General features: G+C 46.4%; 1 protein-coding gene across 6 annotated transcripts in view; it reads left to right on the forward strand.

Moving 5' to 3' along the window:
- ATN1 (atrophin 1) overlaps nucleotides 1-20775 on the forward strand; it is a 200559-nt gene extending 179784 nt beyond the window's left edge. For 4 of the 6 annotated variants that reach the window (XR_013598479.1, XR_013598477.1, XR_013598476.1 and 1 more), the window contains 2 exons: nucleotides 3198-4530; nucleotides 16714-20775. Coding sequence is in view for 2 of the 6 variants with exons in the window: in XM_078651530.1 (XP_078507656.1) it covers nucleotides 16714-16747 (34 nt within the window). In the remaining 4 variants the exon portion in view is untranslated. The remainder of the gene's footprint in view (nucleotides 1-3197; nucleotides 4531-16713) is intronic. The other 2 variants (XM_078651530.1, XM_078651529.1) reach the window with 1 other exon arrangement.
- The last annotated feature ends 553 nt before the right edge of the window (nucleotides 20776-21328 follow it).

Consider the following 21328-nt stretch of genomic DNA (forward strand, 5'->3'; position numbering starts at 1 on the left):
GTGGATGAGTGGGGTTGGAATGCAATAGGTCTCGCATTAGAAAAGTTGTAGTTATTGGTCTTGTAAATGACATAATTTATTTATTTTTTCGTTGTTAAAATTGCTAAATTGATAGCTTTGTCATTTACAATGCCAATAGTTATAACTTTCGCGAATGTGACACCTATAGCATTTGGAATGCAACATGTTTTGTATTTACGTGACTTATATGGCAGCTCTGGTCGTTATGCTACATCTCTAGATAGTTTTATCTTTCGCAAATGTGACACCTATTGTAACACAATATGTGTTGTGAGGGTGAGGGGTTGAGGGTGAGGGGTTGAGGGTGAGGGGTTGAGGGTGAGTGAGTGAGAGTGAGGGTGAGTTAGGGGTTGAGGGTGAGGGGTTGAGGGTGAGGGGTTGAGGGTGAGTGAGAGTGAGGGTGAGTGAGGGGTTGAGGGTGAGGGGTTGAGGGTGAGTGAGGGTGAGGGGTTGAGGGTGAGTGAGGGTGAGGGGTTGAGGGTGAGTGAGGGTGAGGGTGAGGGTGGGTGAGGGTGAGTGAGGGTGAGGGGTTGAGGGTGAGTGAGGGTGAGTGAGGGTGAGGGGTTGAGGGTGAGTGAGGGTGAGGGGTTGAGGGTGAGTGAGGGTGAGTGAGGGTGAGGGGTTGAGGGTGAGTGAGGGTGAGGGGTTGAGGGTGAGTGAGGGGTTGAGGGTGAGTGAGGGTGAGGGTGGGTGAGGGTGGGTGAGGGGTTGAGCGTGAGTGAGGGTGAGGGTGAGTGAGGGTGAGGGTGAGGGGTTGAGGGTGAGGGGTTGAGGGTGAGTGAGGGTGAGTGAGGGTGAGGGTGAGTGAGTGAGGGTGAGTGAGGGTGAGTGAGGGTGAGGGGTTGAGGGTGAGTGAGGGTGAGGGTGAGTGAGGGTGAGGGTGAGGGGTTGAGGGTGAGTGAGGGTGAGGGGTTTAGCAATGGCAGCTGTTTTAGATGTTGCTAATTTGTTGTAGTAAATAAGTATGCAAAACAATATAATTTGTATATTAAATTTTAATGTTTAATACAGCATTTTTGAAAAAGTTGTTCTTTGTATGTAATAAAGTATTGTGAGAGTACTTGGTGCTTGGTGATGTGAGAGTGCTTAAAGGGTGGTGAACTGAGAGTGCTTGGAACATGAGTATGTGACAGTGCTTGAAGGCTGGTAATGTGAGAGTGCTACGAGAGGGCAAAAAGTTTTTTTTTTATTGGGGGTTGTGCGCCTCTCGAAAGAGGTGCAGTAACCCTATGTTTCTGCAAAGTTATTTTGGTGAATGCTCCTTTTAAAGCGTTGTTGTTTTAAATGTAATGCATGAGAAGTAAAGGGGGTAGCAAGTACATGAGCTACAGCTTCATTATAGTGGTATGCTTTTCCACGTAAAATGGGATGTACTTAAAAGTTGAAGTTTTTTTTCATATTTTTCTTTTGTATTTTTTGGCAGTAGGGAATGTGAGAATGTGTGGACGCTGTGAATGTGAGACTAATTTAATATTGGTGATGTCAGAGTGCTTGTAGCCTGGTGATGTGAAAGTGGAAAAAGTGTGGAAGCGGACAGTGGTTAGAGTAAGGCGATATGATAGTGCATGAAGCATGGTGATGTGGCATTGTTTGGAGGCTGGTGATGTGAGACAGGTTGGAGCCTGTTGATGTAAGAGTGCTGTCCGCATATTTGCTATTTGGAAAAGCATGTTGCAAAACGCAAGGGGTGTTAGGCGCCTGTCGACAAAGAGGGGTTTCCGGAATTTTTTTACCGATTTCATTGAAGTAAAAAGCAATTTCTGGGGCCGGCGAGATGCCACTTTACATCAGCTTGGAGCAAACGTATTTGGCATGCACCTCTTATTGAAAAAAGCGATTACATTCACTCCGCATGCACGCCCTTGAATTGTTTAAACGTAGAGTGCAAAAAACGACACGGGAGGCCTAAAAGTCTTTGTTGTATTGGGGAATGTGGCCCTCTGGAGTAAGAGGTGCAGTAAACCGGGCAAAAGCGAGACAGCAGTTTACCGACAGTCAGACGCCACTTCATTGCAGGTCACGGCGGGAGTGCTAAGGGAGACTGATTACTTTGAAAAATAAAGACGTGTGCACGGCCTGGGCCTACTTGTGACTATCTTTGCGTAAAAGCAATTTCTGGAGCCGGCGAGATGCCACTTTACATCAGCTTGTAGCAAACGTATTTAGCATGCAAAAGGCGATTACATTCACTCGCATGCACTCTTTAGAAATGTTTAAACGTCTTATTGTAACAAGCTTCTGTGATCTGCGACACGGCGGGCAGGGGAGGGGGCGGAGAGGGGAGAGGTGCGACACGGCAGGCAGGGGAGGAGAGTAGGAGGAGGAGGGGGGAGGAGAGTAGGGGAGGCACGGCCTAGCGGCCGTGCGCTTCAAAGTAGATAAACAAGCTTATGTGATCTGCGACACGGCGGGCAGGGGAGGGGGCGGAGCGGGGAGAGGGTGTGAAAACAGCAGGGGCCTGGAGTGCGGCTTGAACTGATGTGCACGCGCTTTTAAGCTCAATGCACATGCGCATTGAGCTTAAAAGTCACGGGCACTGCAAGGAATCGCCACGATTCCTTGCAAGTTAGTTAAAGAGTGGTTAAGCCGCAATAGTCTCGCAAGCTCGATGCGCATGCGCATCGACAGGCGAGACCTAAAAACCAGTTCAAACATCTGAATCCAACACTAGATGGCAGGAGTATGCAGAGCGTGTGAATGGGCTGTACTACACGCTACGATCCGTTGCTTACAGGGTAAGTAACATTTTCCTTTATATCAACTTTTATTATTAATTACATTGATCCCCTAATTAGGCAAACTGCTAATCTCCACTGATCATTCCGAAAATTCTATTCCTGTCTATATGTCATTGTAGCGTTCAAAGTTAAAAAAGTCATACCCAGTACTTTTATTTTTACTTTTTATTAAAATGTAATCTCCTAACACCTGGTAGTAACACATATTTTCATACTTACAACTACCAGCCAATGATCTTAGTATCCCTACAATTCTTCTGTGCTCTTCTCAGCCTCTTGTATTCTGGAGTAGAATTTAAACTGTTCCATTAGTGTATTCATTTCCTTGCTATATCTTAACCCCATTTGTTTTATGGTATGGTCAAAAACGTTCAAATTCCTGTTAGTGTCACAGTCCAACATCAGTAATAATTGAAATTCTTTTAAACCTTCTCCTAGGCAATTCTTCAGAAGAGACCGCTTCGTTTTGGGTGACCATTGTTCTCCTTCCAAACCCTCAACGTAGGCCAGGAAGACTTCTATTCCATAGGAGGTTTTCCCAGTTCTTGCAAACAATATGGAGGTGGAAGTATGATAGACAAGTTAGATTCTATTAAACAACAAACTGAAATAAATAATGCGGTCATCGTAATCTACTAATGAACCTGATGTTTTGACCTAATGTCCTGAAACATTGTGTGCTGATAACATGAGTGAAGTAATAAATTAATTTCACCTGACTCGCTTCACCTGAGTCACTTCACAGGCCCACTTGTGGCCCACATACCTTGGACTCACTCCGATGCCCAGCTCGCATTCGAGAAACCTCAGAATTATCATAGATACAAACTAAACATGACCGCCCATGTCAGTGCAGCGGTGTCAACCTGCTTCAACACACTAAGGATGCTAAAGAAAATCTTCAAGTGGCTACCAGTCAACACCAGGAGAATGACCATCCTACCCTCATCACCAGTGGACTAGACTATGGAAACAGAAGCTCATAAGAAGAATGCAGACCTTCTAAAAAACAGGAGCCAGACTAGTCCTCAGCCTCCCATCCTGAGCCCACACCACACCTTATGGAACTCTACTGGCTCTCAATACACAAGCGTGCACACTTTATAAACTCCTCACCCACACCTACAAAGCTCTCCAGAACACAGGCCCTGGCTACCTGAACAGCCGCATTTACTTCCACCAACTTTCCAGACACCTCGGTTCCTCCGTTCTCTCACTAGCACACACCCCACGCACACCCAGAAGCAGAGCACAAGGGCGTACCTTCACATACCTAGCCCCTAAAGCCTGGAACAACCTCGCACATCACATTAGAGCTTCCGCTCTTCTTGACTTTCACAAGAAACTGAAGACCTGGCTTTTGCGTAAGCCCCCAGGTCTGGCCTCATACACCTGCTACAGACGTCCTGGGTACCCTCATGGGTGATTAGCTCTCTATAAAAACACCAATAACATAACTTAACAAAACACTGCCAGTTCTAGTGCTGCAATTGATAATTGTGTTAGTAAACAACCAGTTGTGTGTAATTGTGCTGCAGCAGGATGGCCGCCCTACAGAGACTTGTTTGATTGTCCACAGTGCACTTGACATTGATATATAAACTGTGGACAAGCTTGGTGTCTCAATCTACTATAGGAATGAGGTAGAGCATGTTTCACCACGGTTGCAAGCTGATCTCATAGAAGCATTGTACACATACCAGTAACTACCAATTGGCTTTCTAGACAGAAGGATGACCAAAAGTCCATTGAAGATTGCCCATCATACCAGGTGAGCCTAAATGTGTGGTCCTGGTCATATAAGAAAATCTAGAAAGAACACTTTATCCTTTGTTCCCGTTGCCCACTTGTCACCATTGTAGCTAGGACCCAATGCTTTAAAGAAGTTAGTGTTCGAGGCATGTGAGCTGTAGATCACATGATTTGCATAGCCCGCCATCTAGTGTTGGGTCCGGATGTTTGCACTTTGTATTTTGTTCAAAGAAGTATTTTCCAGTCACGAGGTAGGTGACTCCTCCATTCGGTGATAGTGCACATGGGCATCAGCTCCATTGTTAGATTTTTTTTTCTGCCATCGGGTTTGGATGTGAATTGCTGCCCTCTGGTTCGGCACCGTTTTTCGGGTTCCCTTCGACGTGCAACCCACTACCCTCAATGGTATTGTTTCTCAATCACATTTCCCATTCTCTGCGTATCGTTTTGACTTAAAGATCTTTGATCGGAAAACTCGTGGAGGGCCGTTGAGAATGGACTCCATTCAAGCTCTGTCCTGGGTGTCGCGCTAAGTTTCCGCGCACTGACCTGCAAGAAGTGTGCAACCTCTGTTTGTCCCCGGAACACGACGAAAAAGACTGCGACGCGTGTCGATCGTTTTGATCGAAGAAGACGCTTCGAGACCGTCTGGCTCGACATCATGAGATGCAACACCAAGGTGGGTCTGTACCGCACATCTTCGGTGAAGATTCCGACGAGAAGAAACACAAGCTCAAGGAGCCGAGGAAGAACACATCTCCGTGTACGAGGCCGACTCCGACATGGAAGAAGAGGAGCAAGTTACACAGGGTCAGCGTACCGTGAGTACAGAAACCCCCTTGCCCCAACAACACAAGACAAAAAAAGGCTGCGGTCCTTCCTCTGCCTCCGGGCCAAGGTCGGCACAGAGAAAACGTTTCGAGCACCTCGCCGGCGGGCCTGGCGCCAAAACACAAACAGAAGCCTTCCGGCTTGGGATCTAGTCTGCTCCATGCCAGCGTCAAACCTAAATCCTCTGCGCCGAAATCCAAGAATGTCCTGGTCCACGTTCCATGTTTGTCGAAGACTAAATCTTTGGTACCGAAGATTTCGGAGCCGAAACGTACGACACCGAAAAAGACAAGTAAAGATAAAAAGACTCAGTCCGATGTTCCGCCTTCGGCACCGAAACAGAAAGAACTGGTTATTAACCCAGATACTGGACATATTCATGCAAAACTTCCTGAAAAAAGGAAACTGGGCCAACAGGATGAGCACCCAATGCCCCTGAAGAAAAGAAATGTGGGTACTAGCCCTTCACCACCTTATGTTTCCCCTCCTTCACCTACTAATTCTCACTTACTTATCACACCCACTAATTCACCACCATCACCTGACCCACAGGATGATGGGATGAGGATAGGCCAAAAGATGTTGACCCTTGGGAGGATTATGACACGGACCCACACACGGATAATGACCCGGACTTATACCCGTCCAGGCCATCACCAGCTGATCACAATATAGGCTACATTGAGCTTAACAGGGCTGCTCATTACCAAGGGGTGGAACTACATAAGGAGGCTTTAGAGGAGGACTTCTTGTTTGAGACCCTAAGTTCCTCTAAAAAAACTACACATACACTGCCTATGCTTAAGGAAATGCTTAAGAATACAGATGGGGTTTTCAAAGCTCCTGTAAGGGCAAGAATCATCACGCCCAGGGTTGAAAAGAAATATAAACCAGCACCTACTGACCCTGCCTACATCAAGGGTTAGCTGCCCTTAGACTCTCTTGTGGTTTCTAATGCTTGCAAGAGAGCTAACTCACTGACCACAGGTGAGGCCCCTCTTCCTGATAAGGAGTCCAAGTTAATTGATGCCTCTGGCAAAAGGGTAGCCTCACAAGCAGCTAATCACTGGCCCATTGCCAAAGCTTAGGCTTTGTTAGCCAGATATGATAGGGCTCATTACGATGAGTTACAAAAACGTATGCAATTTCTGCCAGATGAGCATAACTCTAAAGCAAATGATCCTGTCCAGGAGGGCAAACTTATCACCAATACCTCCATCAAGTGGCCTTAAAAGCAGCAGACACAGCAGCACGTGCAGTAAACACCAGCGTACTGCTACACAGACATGCATGGTTGAGAATTTCAGGGTTCAAACCTGAGGTACAGTCCTCCATTCTCAACCAGCCATTTGACAAGGAACACCCCTTTGGTCCGGCAGTTGACACCTCACTGGAAAAGATGAAGAAAGACACTGAGGTCGCAAAGGGCTTTGCAGTTACCTGCCAATAGGGGTTCCTTTCGGCGCTCCTTTTACAGGGGTGGCTCCAAAAATATTTCCACAGAAAATCCCTCCTCCTCTTACAAGGGCAACAACGAATTGCCCTCATCAAGATGCTATTTCAGAGGAGGTTTTAGAGGTAACAGTGGTAAGGGAAGAGGCAGAGGCAACTCCACACGCACCTCCCCCGCAAACAACAAGCAGTGACTTCCCTCCGCTACCCCCGATCATTCTACTTCTGTCGGGGGACATCTCTCCCAATTTCTCCCTGTCCGGAACACAATCACCTCAGACAAAAGGGTTTTACAAATTATCCAATATGGTTACTGCCTGGAACTTACAGACACTCCCCCAAACATTCCTCCAAAATCTCGCACAATGTCACAGGAATATCTTACCCTTCTAAAGCAAGAAGTTCTCTCTCTCTCTCTCTCTCTCTCTCTCTCTCTCAGAGAAAGGAGCTATAGAACCAGTCCCATTAAAATATCAAGGGGCTGTGGTATACTCTGTACTTCTTAATTCCCAAGGCTTTTTCAGGCTTATACTAGACCTCGGAGAACTAAATCTATAAATTCAGGCCGACCACTTCAAATGGTCACACTCCAGCAAGTGCTCCTGCTTTTTCAACAAGGCAACTTTCTATCCACTCTGCACTTAAAGGATGGCTATTTCTATATCCCAATACACACTGGTCACCCCAAGTACCTCAGGTTTGTAGTAGCAGGCCCGCACTATCAGTTCAAGGTGTTCTAATTCAGAGTAACTACCGCACCCAGAGTTTTCACCTAGTGCTTGGCAGTAGTTGCAGCTCATCAACGAAGACAACACATTCACGTCTTTCCATATTTGGACGACTGGCTCATACAAGCCAGATCGCAAAAAAGCTGTCTGCGTCACACTGCAAACAGTGCAATTGTGCCACGATCTTTGATTCACAGTAAACTTGTCCAAATCCCATCTACATCCATCCAACACGCAGACGTATCTGGGAACCACAATAGTTACACAAAAGGCTACCCCAATCCGGCCAGAATCCTCAACATGCAAACCTTACTACACCAGTTTCAGCCTCAACACTCATTGCCAGCTCAAGTGTTGCAGGAGTGCTTAGCACGTCAGTGGAACCAGGCTCATGGTCTCTTGTCAGATCTAGTGTTGGTGGACTGCACCACCCATCACTCTGTAGTGGTGGAATACACAGAACCTTTCAAAAGGGCGGCCCTTCGTAGACACAGATAGTGCTAACAGCAGACTCATCGCTTACTGGTTCGGGAGCTCATCTCCACACGCATGCAATTCAGGGCATGTGGAACCTGTAGTAAAAGCAGCTTCACATAAATCATCTACAGCTGCCAGTGCTTTTTTCTAGTGCTCTAAGCATTTCAAGTACATCTAGTAGGCAAAGCTGTCCTGATCCGTACAGACAACTTGACAGCAATGTACTACATACAAAACGGGGGGGGGCACTCTCTCCAGCTGTCACAACTGGCACAGACCATCTGAAGATGGGCTATAGGTTACAAAATGTATCTCCTTGCAGAACACCTTCCAGGAGTAAACAATCAGGTTGCAGATCTGCTCAGTCGTCAAAGACAACTGATCCACAAATGGGAACTCCACCCTCAAGTTCTCCTCCCATTCTTCCAAATGTGGAGCTGCTTTCCGGACCTAGATCTGTTTGCCACAAACCTAAACACAAAATGCCCAAGCTTTGCATCCAGGCATCCACACCCATTGTCCAAAGCAAATACACTATAGATGAATTGGTCAGGGATATTTGCCTACGCTTTTCCGCCTCTCCCACTCATTCCATTAGTCGTTCGGAAGCTCAGACAGCCGTCCTTGACACTAATCCTAGTTGCTCCCACATGGGCCTGGCAACCCTAGTTCATAACCCTTTTGGAGCTCTCTATAGTTCCTCACCAAAAACTACATCTCGCTCCCAATCTTCTTACTCGGAGCCATGGGGAGATGAGACATCCAGATCCCAGTCATCTCAATCTTGCGATGTGGCACCTGAAATCTTAGAGTTTGGCTCCCTTAATCTGCCACCAGACTGCATGAACGTCATCAAACAGGCTAGACGTCCTACCACAAAAGAATGCTATGCAGCAAAGTGGAAGCGATTTGTAACATACTGCAATAACAATCAAATTGATCCGCTGGACGCTTCAGTTCAAAACATAATTTGCTATTTATTACATCTGCAGCGTTCCAATATAGCGTACTCTTCCATACGCTTACATGTTGCTGCAATAGCTGCATACCTACAGAACAGACATCTGTCTCTCTTTAGAGTGCCTGTCATTAAAGCATTTATAGAGGGACTTAAAAGAATCATTCCTTCAACATTTCCACCTGCTCCAGTGTGGAATCTTAACATTGTCCTTACAAGACTGATGGGTCCACCCTTTGAGCCATTGCATAGAAGTGAACTGCAATTTCTCACTTGGAAGGTAGCTTTCCTCATAGCTATCACATCACTAAGGAGAGTAGGTGAGCTTCAGGCACTAACCATAGAAGAACCATTTTTACAAGTACACCAAAAAAAAGTGGTTCTTCGGACTAACCCTTAATTCCTACCAAAGATCATTTCTGCCTATCAATCAATCAATCAATGCATTTATAGAGCGTGCTACTCACCTGTGAGGGTCTCAAGGCGCTGAACGGGGGGTGGTGCTGCTACTGCTCGAATAGCCAGGTTTTGAGGTGTTTCCTGAAGGTGAGTGGTACTGGGTCATACGTAGGTGGGCGGGGAGGGAGTTCCAAGTCTTGGCAGCCAGGTAGGAGAACGATCTTCCTCCGGTGGTGGTTCTGCGAAACCGTGGGATGGTGGCGAGGGCGAGGCTGGCGGAGCAGAGCTGGCGGGTCGGAGTGTAGAAGGTGAGGCGGTTGTTGAGGTATTCGGGGCCCATGTCGTGGAGCGCTTTGTGTGCGTGGGTGAGGAGCCTGAACGTGATCCTTTTGCTGACAGGGAGCCAGTGCAGGTCTCAGGTGGGCAGATATGTGGCTGTGGCGAGGGATGTCGAGGATGAGTCGTGCGGAGGTGTTCTGTATGCGCTGAACTAGTTTCTGAAGTTTGGCTGTGGTTCCTGCGTATAGGGCATTCCCGTAGTCCAGTCGGCTGGTGACGAGGGCCTGGGTGACCGTCTTTCTGGTTTCGGTGGGGATCCACCGGAAGATTTTTCGGAGCATGCGCAGGGTGTTGAAGCATGAGGATGAGATGGCATTGACTTGTTTGGTCATCGAGAGTGAAGAGTCCAAGATGAATCCTAGGTTGCGTGCGTGGTCCGTGGGTGTCGGTGCGGTGCCCAATGCTGTGGGCCACCAGGAGTCATCCCAGGCGGATGGGGATTGTCCGAGGATGAGGACCTCCGTCTTGTCTGAGTTCAGTTTCAGACGACTGAGCTTCATCCATTCCGCGACGTCTTTCATTCCTTCCTGGAGGTTGGTTTTGGCGGTGGCTGGGTCCTTGGTGAGGGAGAGTATCAGCTGGGTGTCGTCGGCGTAGGAGATGATGTTGAGGTTGTGTTTGCGTGCGATGGTGGCGAGGGGGCTCATGTAGATGATGTCGGTGGCCGCGGAGCGGAAGGGAGGGAGGCGGACTCTCTGGGTTCTGTTGTAGAGGAACGAGGTGATCCAGTCCAGGGCTTTTCCTTGGATCCCAGTGTCGTGGAGGCGAGTTACAAGTGTGCAGTGGCAGATGGTATCAAAGGCGGCTGAGAGGCCTAGGAGGATGAGAGTGGTTGTTTCCCCGTTGTCAAGCAGGGTCCTGATGTCGTCGGTGGCTGCGATAAGGGCGGTCTCGGTGCTGTGGTTGGCTCGAAATCCGGACTGGGGTGGGTCGAGGGAGTTGTTTGTCTCGAAGAATGTAGTCAGCTGTTTTATTGATGGTCTTCTCGATGACTTTTGCCGGGAAGGGAAGGAGAGAGATGGAGTGGAAGTTCTTGAGGTCTTTAGGGTCCGCTGTGGGTTTCTTTAGCAGGGCGTTGATCTCTGCGTGCTTCCAGCTCTCTGGGAAGGTGGCGGACATGAAGGAGTTGTTTATGACGTTCCGGAGGTGGGGTGCGATGATGGTGTCTGCTTTATTGAAGATGTGGTGAGGGCATGGGTCCGAGGGAGAGCCAGAGTGGATGGTGTTCATGACGTGGGTGGTGTCTTTGGTGGTGATGGGGGTCCAGGCGCTGAGGGTGGTGGTGGGGGGCGTTGGTTTGGTGAGTGGCGGCGGAATTTGGGTGCCGAAGCTGTCGTGTATATCGGCGATTTTGCGGTAGAAGAACGTGGCGAGGGAGTTGCAGAGGTCTTGTGACAGTGTGATGTCGTTGTTGCTGGCGCTGGGGTTGGAGAGCTCTTTTACGATGCTGAAGAGTTCCTTGCTGTTGTGTGTGTTGTTGTCCAGCCACTCTTTGAACGATGTCCTTTTGGTGGTGCGGATCAGCTGGTGGTGTTTGCGAGTGACGTTCTTGAGAGCTGTCATGTTTTCTGTTGTTCGTTCGTGGCGCCAGGTTTTCTCGAGAGTTCGGCAGGATTTCTTTGATTCTTTGAGGGCGTCGGTGAACCATGTGCTTTTCCTGTTGCCGGTCTTGCCTGGGGGGTTCTTCAGTGAAGCAAGGGCGTCGGCGCAGTCGGTGATCCACTGTGCGAGGTTGTGGGCTGCGCCGTTGGTGTCAGAGGTGTCGGTTGGTGGGTTCTGGCTCAGTGATGTGGTTAGCTGGTCTGTGGTGACTTTGCTCCAGCTTCTGCGGGGGATCTGTTGCGGGCGGGGGTGGGATGTAGTCTTCTTAAAGGTGAAATGGATGCAGCTGTGGTTGGTCCAATGTAGTCCGGTGGAGTGGCTGAGGGAGACGTGGTTGCTGGCGGAGAAGATGGGGTCGAGCGTTTAAACGGCGTAGTGGGTGGGGGTGTTCACCAGTTGCTTGAGTCCGAGGTTGTCGAGCAGGGTGGTGGTGGTGGTGTTGTCTTTATTGTTTTCCAGGTGGAAATTCAGGTCCCCTAGGAGGATGTATTCTGATGTGGTGAGGGCATGCTGGCTGATGAAGTCGGCGATGGTTGCGCTAAAGTGTGTGCGCGGGCCCGTGGGTCTGTAGATGAGGGTTCCTCGGAGGGTGGTCTTGGGGTCGGTGTGGATCTGGAAGTGTAGGTGTGGTGAGGGTGTCTTCGGTGTTAGTCGTGACCCTGATGGTGTTCCTGTAGATGATGGCGATTCCTCCTCCGGTTTGGTTGATGCGGTCCTTATGGATGATCTTGTAGCCATCCGGGATGGCTATGGCGATGTCGGGGGCTGAGGAGGCGTTCATCCAGGTTTCCGTGAGGAAGGCGATATCCGGTGCTGTTGTATCAAGGAGGTCCCAGAGTTCTACGGCGTGCTTGTGGACGGAGCGGGTGTTGAGTAGGATGCACTTAAGATGGTTGTTGTCGTTGCTTGGACCGGAGGGTGGGGTGCATGTTTGGAGGCAGGTGAATTTGCAGGCTTGGCAGGTGAAGGGTCCGTGGGTGCGCTTCGGGGTGGCTCGGTAGCAAGCGGATGGTCGGCTGGTGTTGAGTGCGTGGAGGGCGGCGGTGTCGTATCTCAGTCGGTTTTCCTGGCTTCGGCGGGGGTCAGGGGTCGGGGCGCAGACGGGCTTGCCTTTGGCGCTCGGCGCGCGCGTCTGCTGCGCTGCCTCCATATGAGGGGAGGAGGGAGGCAGGAGCAGCTGGGAGGCGGGAGCGGGGCGGCGAATGGGGAACCAGGGGGCGGGGACGCAGCGTCGGGAGAGAGCGAGGGGGGAGCGGGCGGGTGGCACAGAAGGAAAGGGCACAAAAGGGCACAAAATAAGGCAATAGCAATGGGCACACAGTTACAAAAAGGAAAACAAAAGACAAAAACGAACAGAAATGAAATTGACGCGGGGTACACCCAGTACGAACCGGGGCACAGCGAGTGGCAGCAGCAGGGGTAGCGTCGCACAAGAGGACCGTGTGGTGGCTGAGGGGGCGACCTACCTGGTGACCGGGTCAAGGGTCGCTCCCTTTACCACCACGCGGCCTCCATATGAGGGGGAGACGGAGGGAGGAGCAGCTGGGAGGCGGGAGCGGGGCAGCGAATGGGGAACCAGGGGGGCGGGAACGCAGCGGCGGGAGAGAGCGAGGGGAGAAGCGGGCGGGTGGCACAGAAGGAAAGGGCACAAAATAAGGCAATAGCAATGGGCACACAGTTACAAAAAGGAAAACAAAAGCCAAACACGAACAGAAATGAAATTGACGCGGTGGACACCCAGTACGAACCGGGGCACAGCGAGTGGCAGCAGCAGGGGTAGCGTCACACAGGAGGACCGTGTGGTGGCTGAGGCGGCGACCTACCTGGTGACAGGGTCAAGGGTCGCTATCATATCAACCAATCTGTTAAGTTGCCTGTGTTCTTTCCTCAACCGGATTCTGTGGCAGAACGTGCTTTACTCACTTTAGATGTGAAAAGAGCACTACTTTACTATGTAGAAAGGACCAAACCTTTCCGCAAGACAAAACAACTGTTTGTCGCTTTTGCGCCACCACATAAAGGTAATCCCATATCAAAATCGGGTATTGCATGGTGAATAGTCAAGTGCATTCAGACCTGCTATGCAAAAGCAAAACGAACACTAACAATTGCCCCTAGAGCGCACTCCACATGCATACTAGGGGCTTCAATGGCATTCTTAGGGAATATACTCATAGATGACATCTGCAAAGCTGCAACATAGTGTACATATTCACAAAACACTATTGTGTGGATGTGTTAGCAAGACGGCAAGCTAGTGTGGGCCAAGCAGTTTTACGTACACTATTTCAGACGACTGCAACAGCTACAAGTTAGCCATCGCTTTGGGAGATAACTGCTGTATAATCTATGATGTGATCTATGTTCTACAGCTCACATGCCTCGAACGGAAAATGCTACTTACCTAGTATGCATCTGTTCTTGGCATGTAGAGCTGTAGAGTCACATGCGCCCACCCGCCACCCTGGGTACCTATACCTGTTGCAGTAATATCTTACTTAGATACGTACACACATGGACATCTCTTACTACTCCTACTAACTCCATTAAAACCCACTGCGGCAAACAATCTAAGAATGGAGCCGATGTTATTGTGCACTATCACTGAAAGGAGGAGTCAACTACCTCGTGACTGGAAAAGACTTCTTCGAACAAAACCAAAGTGCAAACATCCAGACCCAACACAAGATGGCGGCTATGGAAAGCATGCGACTCTACAGCTCTACATGCCAAGAACAGATGCATAAAGGGTAAGTAGCATTTCCCTTATTCAACAGAAAGAAAAAAGTCCAAATATGAACAGAAGGTGTGGCACCACAAAGTCACAAAACTCTCTTCTAACTGACTCACTTCCATGCACTCCACAGTCTGCCCTATGACTTGACCTACACTAACCGCACTTATGTCAGCCCCCACATACCAATTTTCAGCCACATGCACAGATACTCAACTCCAACACATTCCAAAGCAAACAGTACAGGCTCTGATCCTCCCACTGAAGTAGGTGCAAGGCCCTGCTCAGCAGCCTAGCCAGCACCACTTTTGTCCCCCTGATAAGCCTTCTTCACACTGTGGCATGTTTTATCACTTGCTTGAAGACGTTCAGTTACATCACCCCCCTCACTGAAGGAACTACACTGCATCCCCCTCCAAGCTTGTATCTTCTTTGTTTACATTTTTTTATTAGGGTTTTGCAATACAGTATTCCATGTGAAACATCATATATATCGCAGTTTAACAATCATTTGTGCAAATTTTGAGTATCAGCACTGGTTACAAACGGCAATTTCATTTATTTTCTAGTCTTCAAAATACATTAACATATCATAATCCACAGATCTACTACTGATTTGTCCCATTGGACGGTAATGTATCCTGCTGTGTCTGGACCATTGTGTTACATGGTGGCGAGGGTTGGTATATCATCCCCTCCTCTATCTGTGTATGCCTGCCCCTTTAGTGAGTCTGATCATCTATTCCGTACGGTTAAGTCGGCGTCTGAACTGCCGATGGGGACTTAACTGTGAACCGTGGGAAGAAAAACCAGGGAAGGGGGGGGGGGACGCACAAGGTGGGCAAGGATGATCGGTTGTGACGATCGATGAGTTGGCTGGCTACAGGTCAGAAGGGTGTGTCATGGGGTCATCGAGGGGTAAATTAGCGGTCGTGGGGGTGGGCAATAGTCCCAGGGACGTTGTCTATCTAATCTATTCAACCCTCTTGCCTGAATATTATTCCGCTATTGTTGGGATCTGTGTCGCGGGAGATAGAGAAGGTGTGCGGGGCGGGGGCTGTGTTGCTTCAGGCGTTTCCCCTGCTGTCATCTCCTGTTTAAATTGAATTAATAACTGCCCCATTCCATAGATACTGGATGTTTACGTGTACCCTTTACTTCTTCCTCTCTCAGGGTCTCTTCCTCCGCTGCTCCCCATTTGTTCATCGCCTCCAAGCTTGTATCTTCTTTGTATCCTACAAATTAAAGAATTCTACTGTAGATACTATTTCCAGAAGCCTTGAGCTCATTGTAGAAACTATTTGACGATTGGGCAAACTGCTTCAATTTGAGCCACATGACTAGACGTACTTCTAGTGAGTAGCTTCATTGAGGCTAATGGTTGACTTCCTTGATCCTGTATGTCTTGCAGTAAAGGGGATTCTGTGCTACTCATTTTGTTTAATAGGTAGGCATACCTAGTGCAATACACCAATTGCTTATGGATCTGTAAAATGTATCTGCTTGTGAGAGTAAGCCACTTACTAAGGTTAAGTGACAAAACATTTGACCTTTAGGTCCAACTTAGTTTATAGTTCAAAAGAAATGTGAGGACATTGTCTTAAAGTTAAGGTAGTACAAAGAATAATTCCTTAAGCATGTTATTCAAATCAAAAGGTTAGTAATTGTTTATACATTTTAAACTGGGATGCTTACAGATTCTACCAAAAGAAGCAGCGGATTGGTAGATATCATAGGTGTCCTGATGTAAAAAATATCTATAGGATGTGATTCTTGTTTGTTATGTTCTGCATTGATGAAGTATAGGCTAAAAGGTATTTGCAACCATTGTTTCTAAAATATGAAGTGCAGATAACACCTGGTTGTGTAATTGAACAGAAATAGACTATTACCAGAAACCTTCCTATGAATGCCTTTTAAATGTATGAATATAGTGTCTGATTAAATATGTATGTTCTTTGAATGACCAATAGCAAATACATTTTGCACTGACCTCATTATTTAATCTGTTTTTGGGTGATTGGTATTTTGCACTCAATATTTTTCTCAGGATGCATTAAACGTATTGTTAAAATGATAAAAGGTGCTACCATGGTTTCATCAAAGTAACTGGAGCTATGATTTTAAGGGCGGTCATTGGCCTATTCAGATTATAGCAGTCCAGTTTGAGGTGTCTTCTTTTAAACAGCACCATTCCTTCTGTGAAATATGGGTACTCTTCTGTTCTATTGCTTGCTGCTTCTCACACTCCCATTCCATTATAAATCTTTAGGTAGGAAGTTAAGACTCCATTGAAGTTCAATCATTGCTCACCTGCAAATACCACTATTGTCTATGTATGTATACACACATTTGTGTACTCTTTCATTCACTAACTCACACACACAAGTTCACTGTAACTACAGGCAATAAACGGTATACATAATTAATCTTTATAGTCACCATGCAAGTTTTTTACCATAAAAATCTCCGATCATTTTGCTTAGTTGGTGCTTGTTTGTTGTGTAAGCTTTTTTCTCTGTTCCTTCGACTGGTTTATCTTAGACTTTGCTCTCATTTCCCTCTCCTTCCTTACTCCGGCCCCATTTGTAAATCACTGGCTCTTTAACTGGCCTCTTTTTGTTCTCCATCTTTGCTTCTTCTTCTGTTCTTGCTTAAATTCTCGCTTTCTTTTCTTTGCAGTCACCTGAAGAAGGAGAGTGATAAACCATTGTAAGAAGAACATACATCGAAGAGGAAAATTAGCTCACTGGGTCCAGCATCTCACTGAGGGCAGAGCAGAAAGGACACCGACTGAGTGAATGCACATACCTGCACTCATGTTGAGCGGCAGCAGGGAGATCAGCGCAACTGGATGGGTGTTCAGATGTGGGTGGAGCATTCTCATCCATGCAGAATTAGGTGATGAGGAAAGAACAGCTGTGCTGTGGTCAGAGTTTCTGAGTCTTGGGTCCTTCTCTTACGGTCGTAGTGCCCATTCCACTGTGGATTGTATCTTTCTCCTGTCCAATTCCTAAATGTTGCAGTTAGTTGTGTGATGATATAACCGTGCTTGATGAAGACTTGCAGCCTCCACACAAAACCTGTCCCTCTCTATACCTGCATATGTCCTTTAAAAGCAAAAGAACACTACATATGGAGGGGCATCTTTTATTATTACTCTTTCTATATACATATAAATATGAGATGGTAAGGCAGTGCTTCTCAGTGGCACATCAGTATTTCCGTCAAGCAGTTGAAAAGGAGGGTGTTAAGGAGGAGGCCCTGGGTTACTTCCTCATGATTCCTGTCGTATGTCTTGGAGTGTGATCAATGAGGTGGGACAAGAGACAGGGTTAGCACTTAACTTCCATTCAAAGTGGAAGTCTAAAAAAAAAATGGAAAAACAAGCTTGATGGTGGGACATAGCTGTAGAGCAGATGTCTACTTCTGGTGCAAATGGACATTTACAAAACTGACTTGCCATCAACAAAGGCTTGCAGAGAGCTTGCGTAAGCTACATTATTAGCAGGCTCTGTGCTGTGATCTGAATTTCCTGGCTCAATAGAGGTAAATCTGCAGTTTGGCCATTCATCTTCTTCTTGTCCTTTGGTTGATAGTGATGAAGGAAGGAAGGTGCATCTGTATCTTGACTCTTACCTGACTATCTGTTTTTCTGATAATGTTTTTGCCAACCTGAAGGAGCAACTACCCTTACTGCCAACCAAGGAATGAACTGGCACAAGCTCTTATTCTGTGCTGAAGAAGCTGTTACTCTTGTGGTGTTAGAAGAAGCATCATAATGCAAGCTTCTTTCTCCAAACCAAGAACATTATTGCTGAGCTGAAAGAACATCCACCTGTTTTGTTTTTGGAGAATTCTATCGCAAAACAGGAACACTTGCAGTCTGCTGTAAGAGGATAATCTCTGGACTTCTATCCATAAATTCTGACTCTGCTGAAAAAGCATCACCACACTACATTGGCGGGGAGTCCCGCTGAACTCTTTACACTGACAAGCTTTGCTGTGCGAATGAAGCAGCTCACTGCCTGTGGTACCCGGTGGGAATTCATAATCCATTCCTCAGACTACTAGCCAAGAAATCGAGCGCTGAACAGTAAGAGCAGCACGATGTTCTGTGCGAAGAGGAAAATCTTGCTACATTCTTCAAACCACTGCCCAAGTACCAGAATGCTTAGGTGAGCGTGGTAGCTGCCTTGCGAGGAGAGAGTCCTGTTTAACTCCATGGTGTCAGGAAAGACTATCACAGAGCATAGGTACCTCACCATGGACTTTGGTAGCGGAATCCTTAGACTCTGGCCCGGACAGTCCTGCCATGTCTTCTCCATGTGGTTCCGCGGTAGCACTTGCAAGTTGTTTTTTGTTCCTTCCCTGTTCACAGCCTCACCTACAACTCTCCTCCTTACTACCCCCGTTATTCATCTCCTAAGCTGTTAAAATAAATAAACTGTCCATTCTGACTTTTGACGTCAGTCGGGTACTTGAGGCTGGGAGGTGGTTAAGGGTAATGGAAACGGGTGAATCTACTGGAACCTTGATGTGAGTGCTTTACCAAGGCCTATGCAGTCATGCGAGTGGGTGGGTGTGATGGCAGGAATAGCAGTGCATTACCGAGGTGTAGCACAGATCCCACAAATGTAGAAGCAGCAGCTGATACAAGGTAAGATCTGTCCTACAAAGATTAATTTCTGCTCTTTTGAAGGGTTCTCTGCACTGACAGGTAGCAATGTAGTGCGTAACAAGCCACTGCTGTCTGTTAACTTCTCCTCTCCATATGGGCTTTGGGTGGGGGTAGGGTATCCCTAAAAAACAATTCTTACAGGGACCTTTATTTTGTCTCAGTGCATATAGCTTCAGTATCAAAGAGGTGGTCCCCAGCATCAAAATGTCATTGTTGTTGATGAGAGCTTGTATAACCGCATAGCTTTTACCTGCTTTAAGTCTTCCTGTCCCCCCTTGGAAGTGATAACCTCATAACAAAATACTCTAAACCCTGCCATTCCTTGTAAAATGAGAGCTTATGAAGAAAGAATCATTTTGTAGTCACACATATTTTGCCCTACTCTGAAATCTCCCTTTCGAGTACAGACCTGACCTCCAGATGTTTCCCGAAAAGACCAGCCATGTGGGTATCAATTTGGGGTTATATCTGTAATCGGATCCGCTTCTTAAGTGGACAGTAACTTCACAGTGCTTCTTTACACGACTTTCACATTTCTTTTTCTGTCTTTGCTTTTGGTTGAAGAATCAAGGAACTCCAAGAATTGAGATTGACAAACTAAGGAATATCCTGTGGACTCAACTCTGTGCCAAAGATGACAGTTGTCCCAAAAACAGTCTTCACAATCGATGTCAATTCGTTTTGAAAAAAGTGCCTGTTTTTGTTTGTTTTATAATTACCCTGCCATACAGGGAATAATCAGTGGTGGACACCCCTATTCCGAAATGCCTGGTTGTTGGGGAATTTAGTTGCAATTGTGTTGGTTCCTTGTTTGGAATGACGAACACAATCAGAGCAACTATTCCTGCAGATAACAATGAACAAATGCACAAAGCGTGAGAGAGGGTTCTCTGAATTTGTTCCAAAACTAGAAGCGTTTGGCAAGAATGGCCATAGTGGTTTCAACTGCTATTTAGTCATCATAATGGCATGATAACAGTTGGGTATCAACCAGTTATAGCTCCAAAAGGTGTGACGAGGTGAATAGTCCACAAATTCTGTATACCTCACATACTGTGAAATTAATCTCCCCTCAAAAATATTTGAAATCTTGTAAACTGACAAAAAACTGTGACAAAAGCCTACTGTTAGTTCAGCATCTGCCACAAAATTAGCTAATAGTCAAATGAGAAATGTATAGAAGTCTCAGAAAAGGATCCTTTCTAGTCAAGAGTTTTACTGTCAGAAATCCTTCCACATCAAATTACGGAGCAAGCAGAAACCAAGATGAGGGCCGCGTGTCAAAACACAGTTATATGCCCTATTCCCATCCCCCCCAATCCATTGCATCTGCATGCCACTTTATCCGATGCACTGCATTGAAATTATCTTTAATGTGTATGCCACTACTTCAAATAAAGTCCATTTAGGGGTTACCATCAGTATGGCCAAGGATACTGAATTAATTTAAATTAATTTATTTAGGTTGGGTTTAGCAATAGACTTGTTAAAGCTACTTATTTCAAATTTAAGTTTGCGCTAGCATAAGTTTAGTTTCAGGTAATTTATGAAATTTCTTTTCATTAAGAGCTGGAGTTAGTATTAGAATCACATTTAAGTTTGCTTAGTTTGATAGAATTATTTAATTATAGTTTAGTTAATTTAGTGTAGAGCTATATGGTTAGTATAAGAGTTAGATAATGGTCACTACATCAAATATACTTAATGTTAATCCAGTTCATTTACCGCTCGGGTTAACATTAGGGTAAGGATATTGTTTTATTTAATTTGTTATTTTACATGTATTTAAATGTAATCAAATTGAAGGTTAGCATTACTTATTTAATTACATATGATTTAGAGTAATGGGCAGTACTACGATGTGTAATTGATGATCTGGGTAGGGGACTTCAAGATCATAACTAACAACCATCACAGCAGTTGATGAGAAGAGGGTCTCTCCAAGGAAATAATTCCAGTGAACATTTCAGACAGAAGGACCCAGCAGTATGATTCTCTGATTCTTTTCAAGCTCAAGTGAAGTCAAGAAGAGATGTTGAGAGTAAAATTAATTTTGACAATAAGGTGTATGAGTTTGTTTCCTTTGCTTTGCTGCTCGTATTTTTACTTCTTCTGGTGCAAGTCAAAAAACATGACCGAAATGCTTTGTAGTGTGCAATGGAATTGGCAGAAATTACGAAACAATATTCAATTTATTTTATCTCAGAAGGCGAGCTCGCCTGATGAGAATAAATGATTGATGTTAAACAACATTTTAATGTAGCTGGTGAGCTTTCTCACTACAGTGAAAGCGATCAAAGGTAATAACTGAGTAGCTGGGACTGTTCGAAGCACCAATCAATAATGTTGAACCTAATGATTTTACCTGAGCGCAAATGTGCCCATTAATCGTGGTTGATACAGCTAGGGTGGCTTCAAGCTAACCCAGTAAAGATAGTTGCAGTGCTGACGAGACGCGTAACTAGAGTTGCCAACAGTCTGGATGCTAAAAGAATAGTAACGGGCATGGAAGTAAAGCTGTTTGCCGACCAAAAGATCCCTTGCTTCAGCAGTTAAGCATGGCAGACAAAACTGAAAATATTGGGCTGGAAATTAATTAAGACTGTTGAAAAGATG

This window comes from Lissotriton helveticus, chromosome 7 (genome assembly GCF_964261635.1).
Source record: "Lissotriton helveticus chromosome 7, aLisHel1.1, whole genome shotgun sequence".
Taxonomy (NCBI): domain Eukaryota; kingdom Metazoa; phylum Chordata; class Amphibia; order Caudata; family Salamandridae; genus Lissotriton; species Lissotriton helveticus.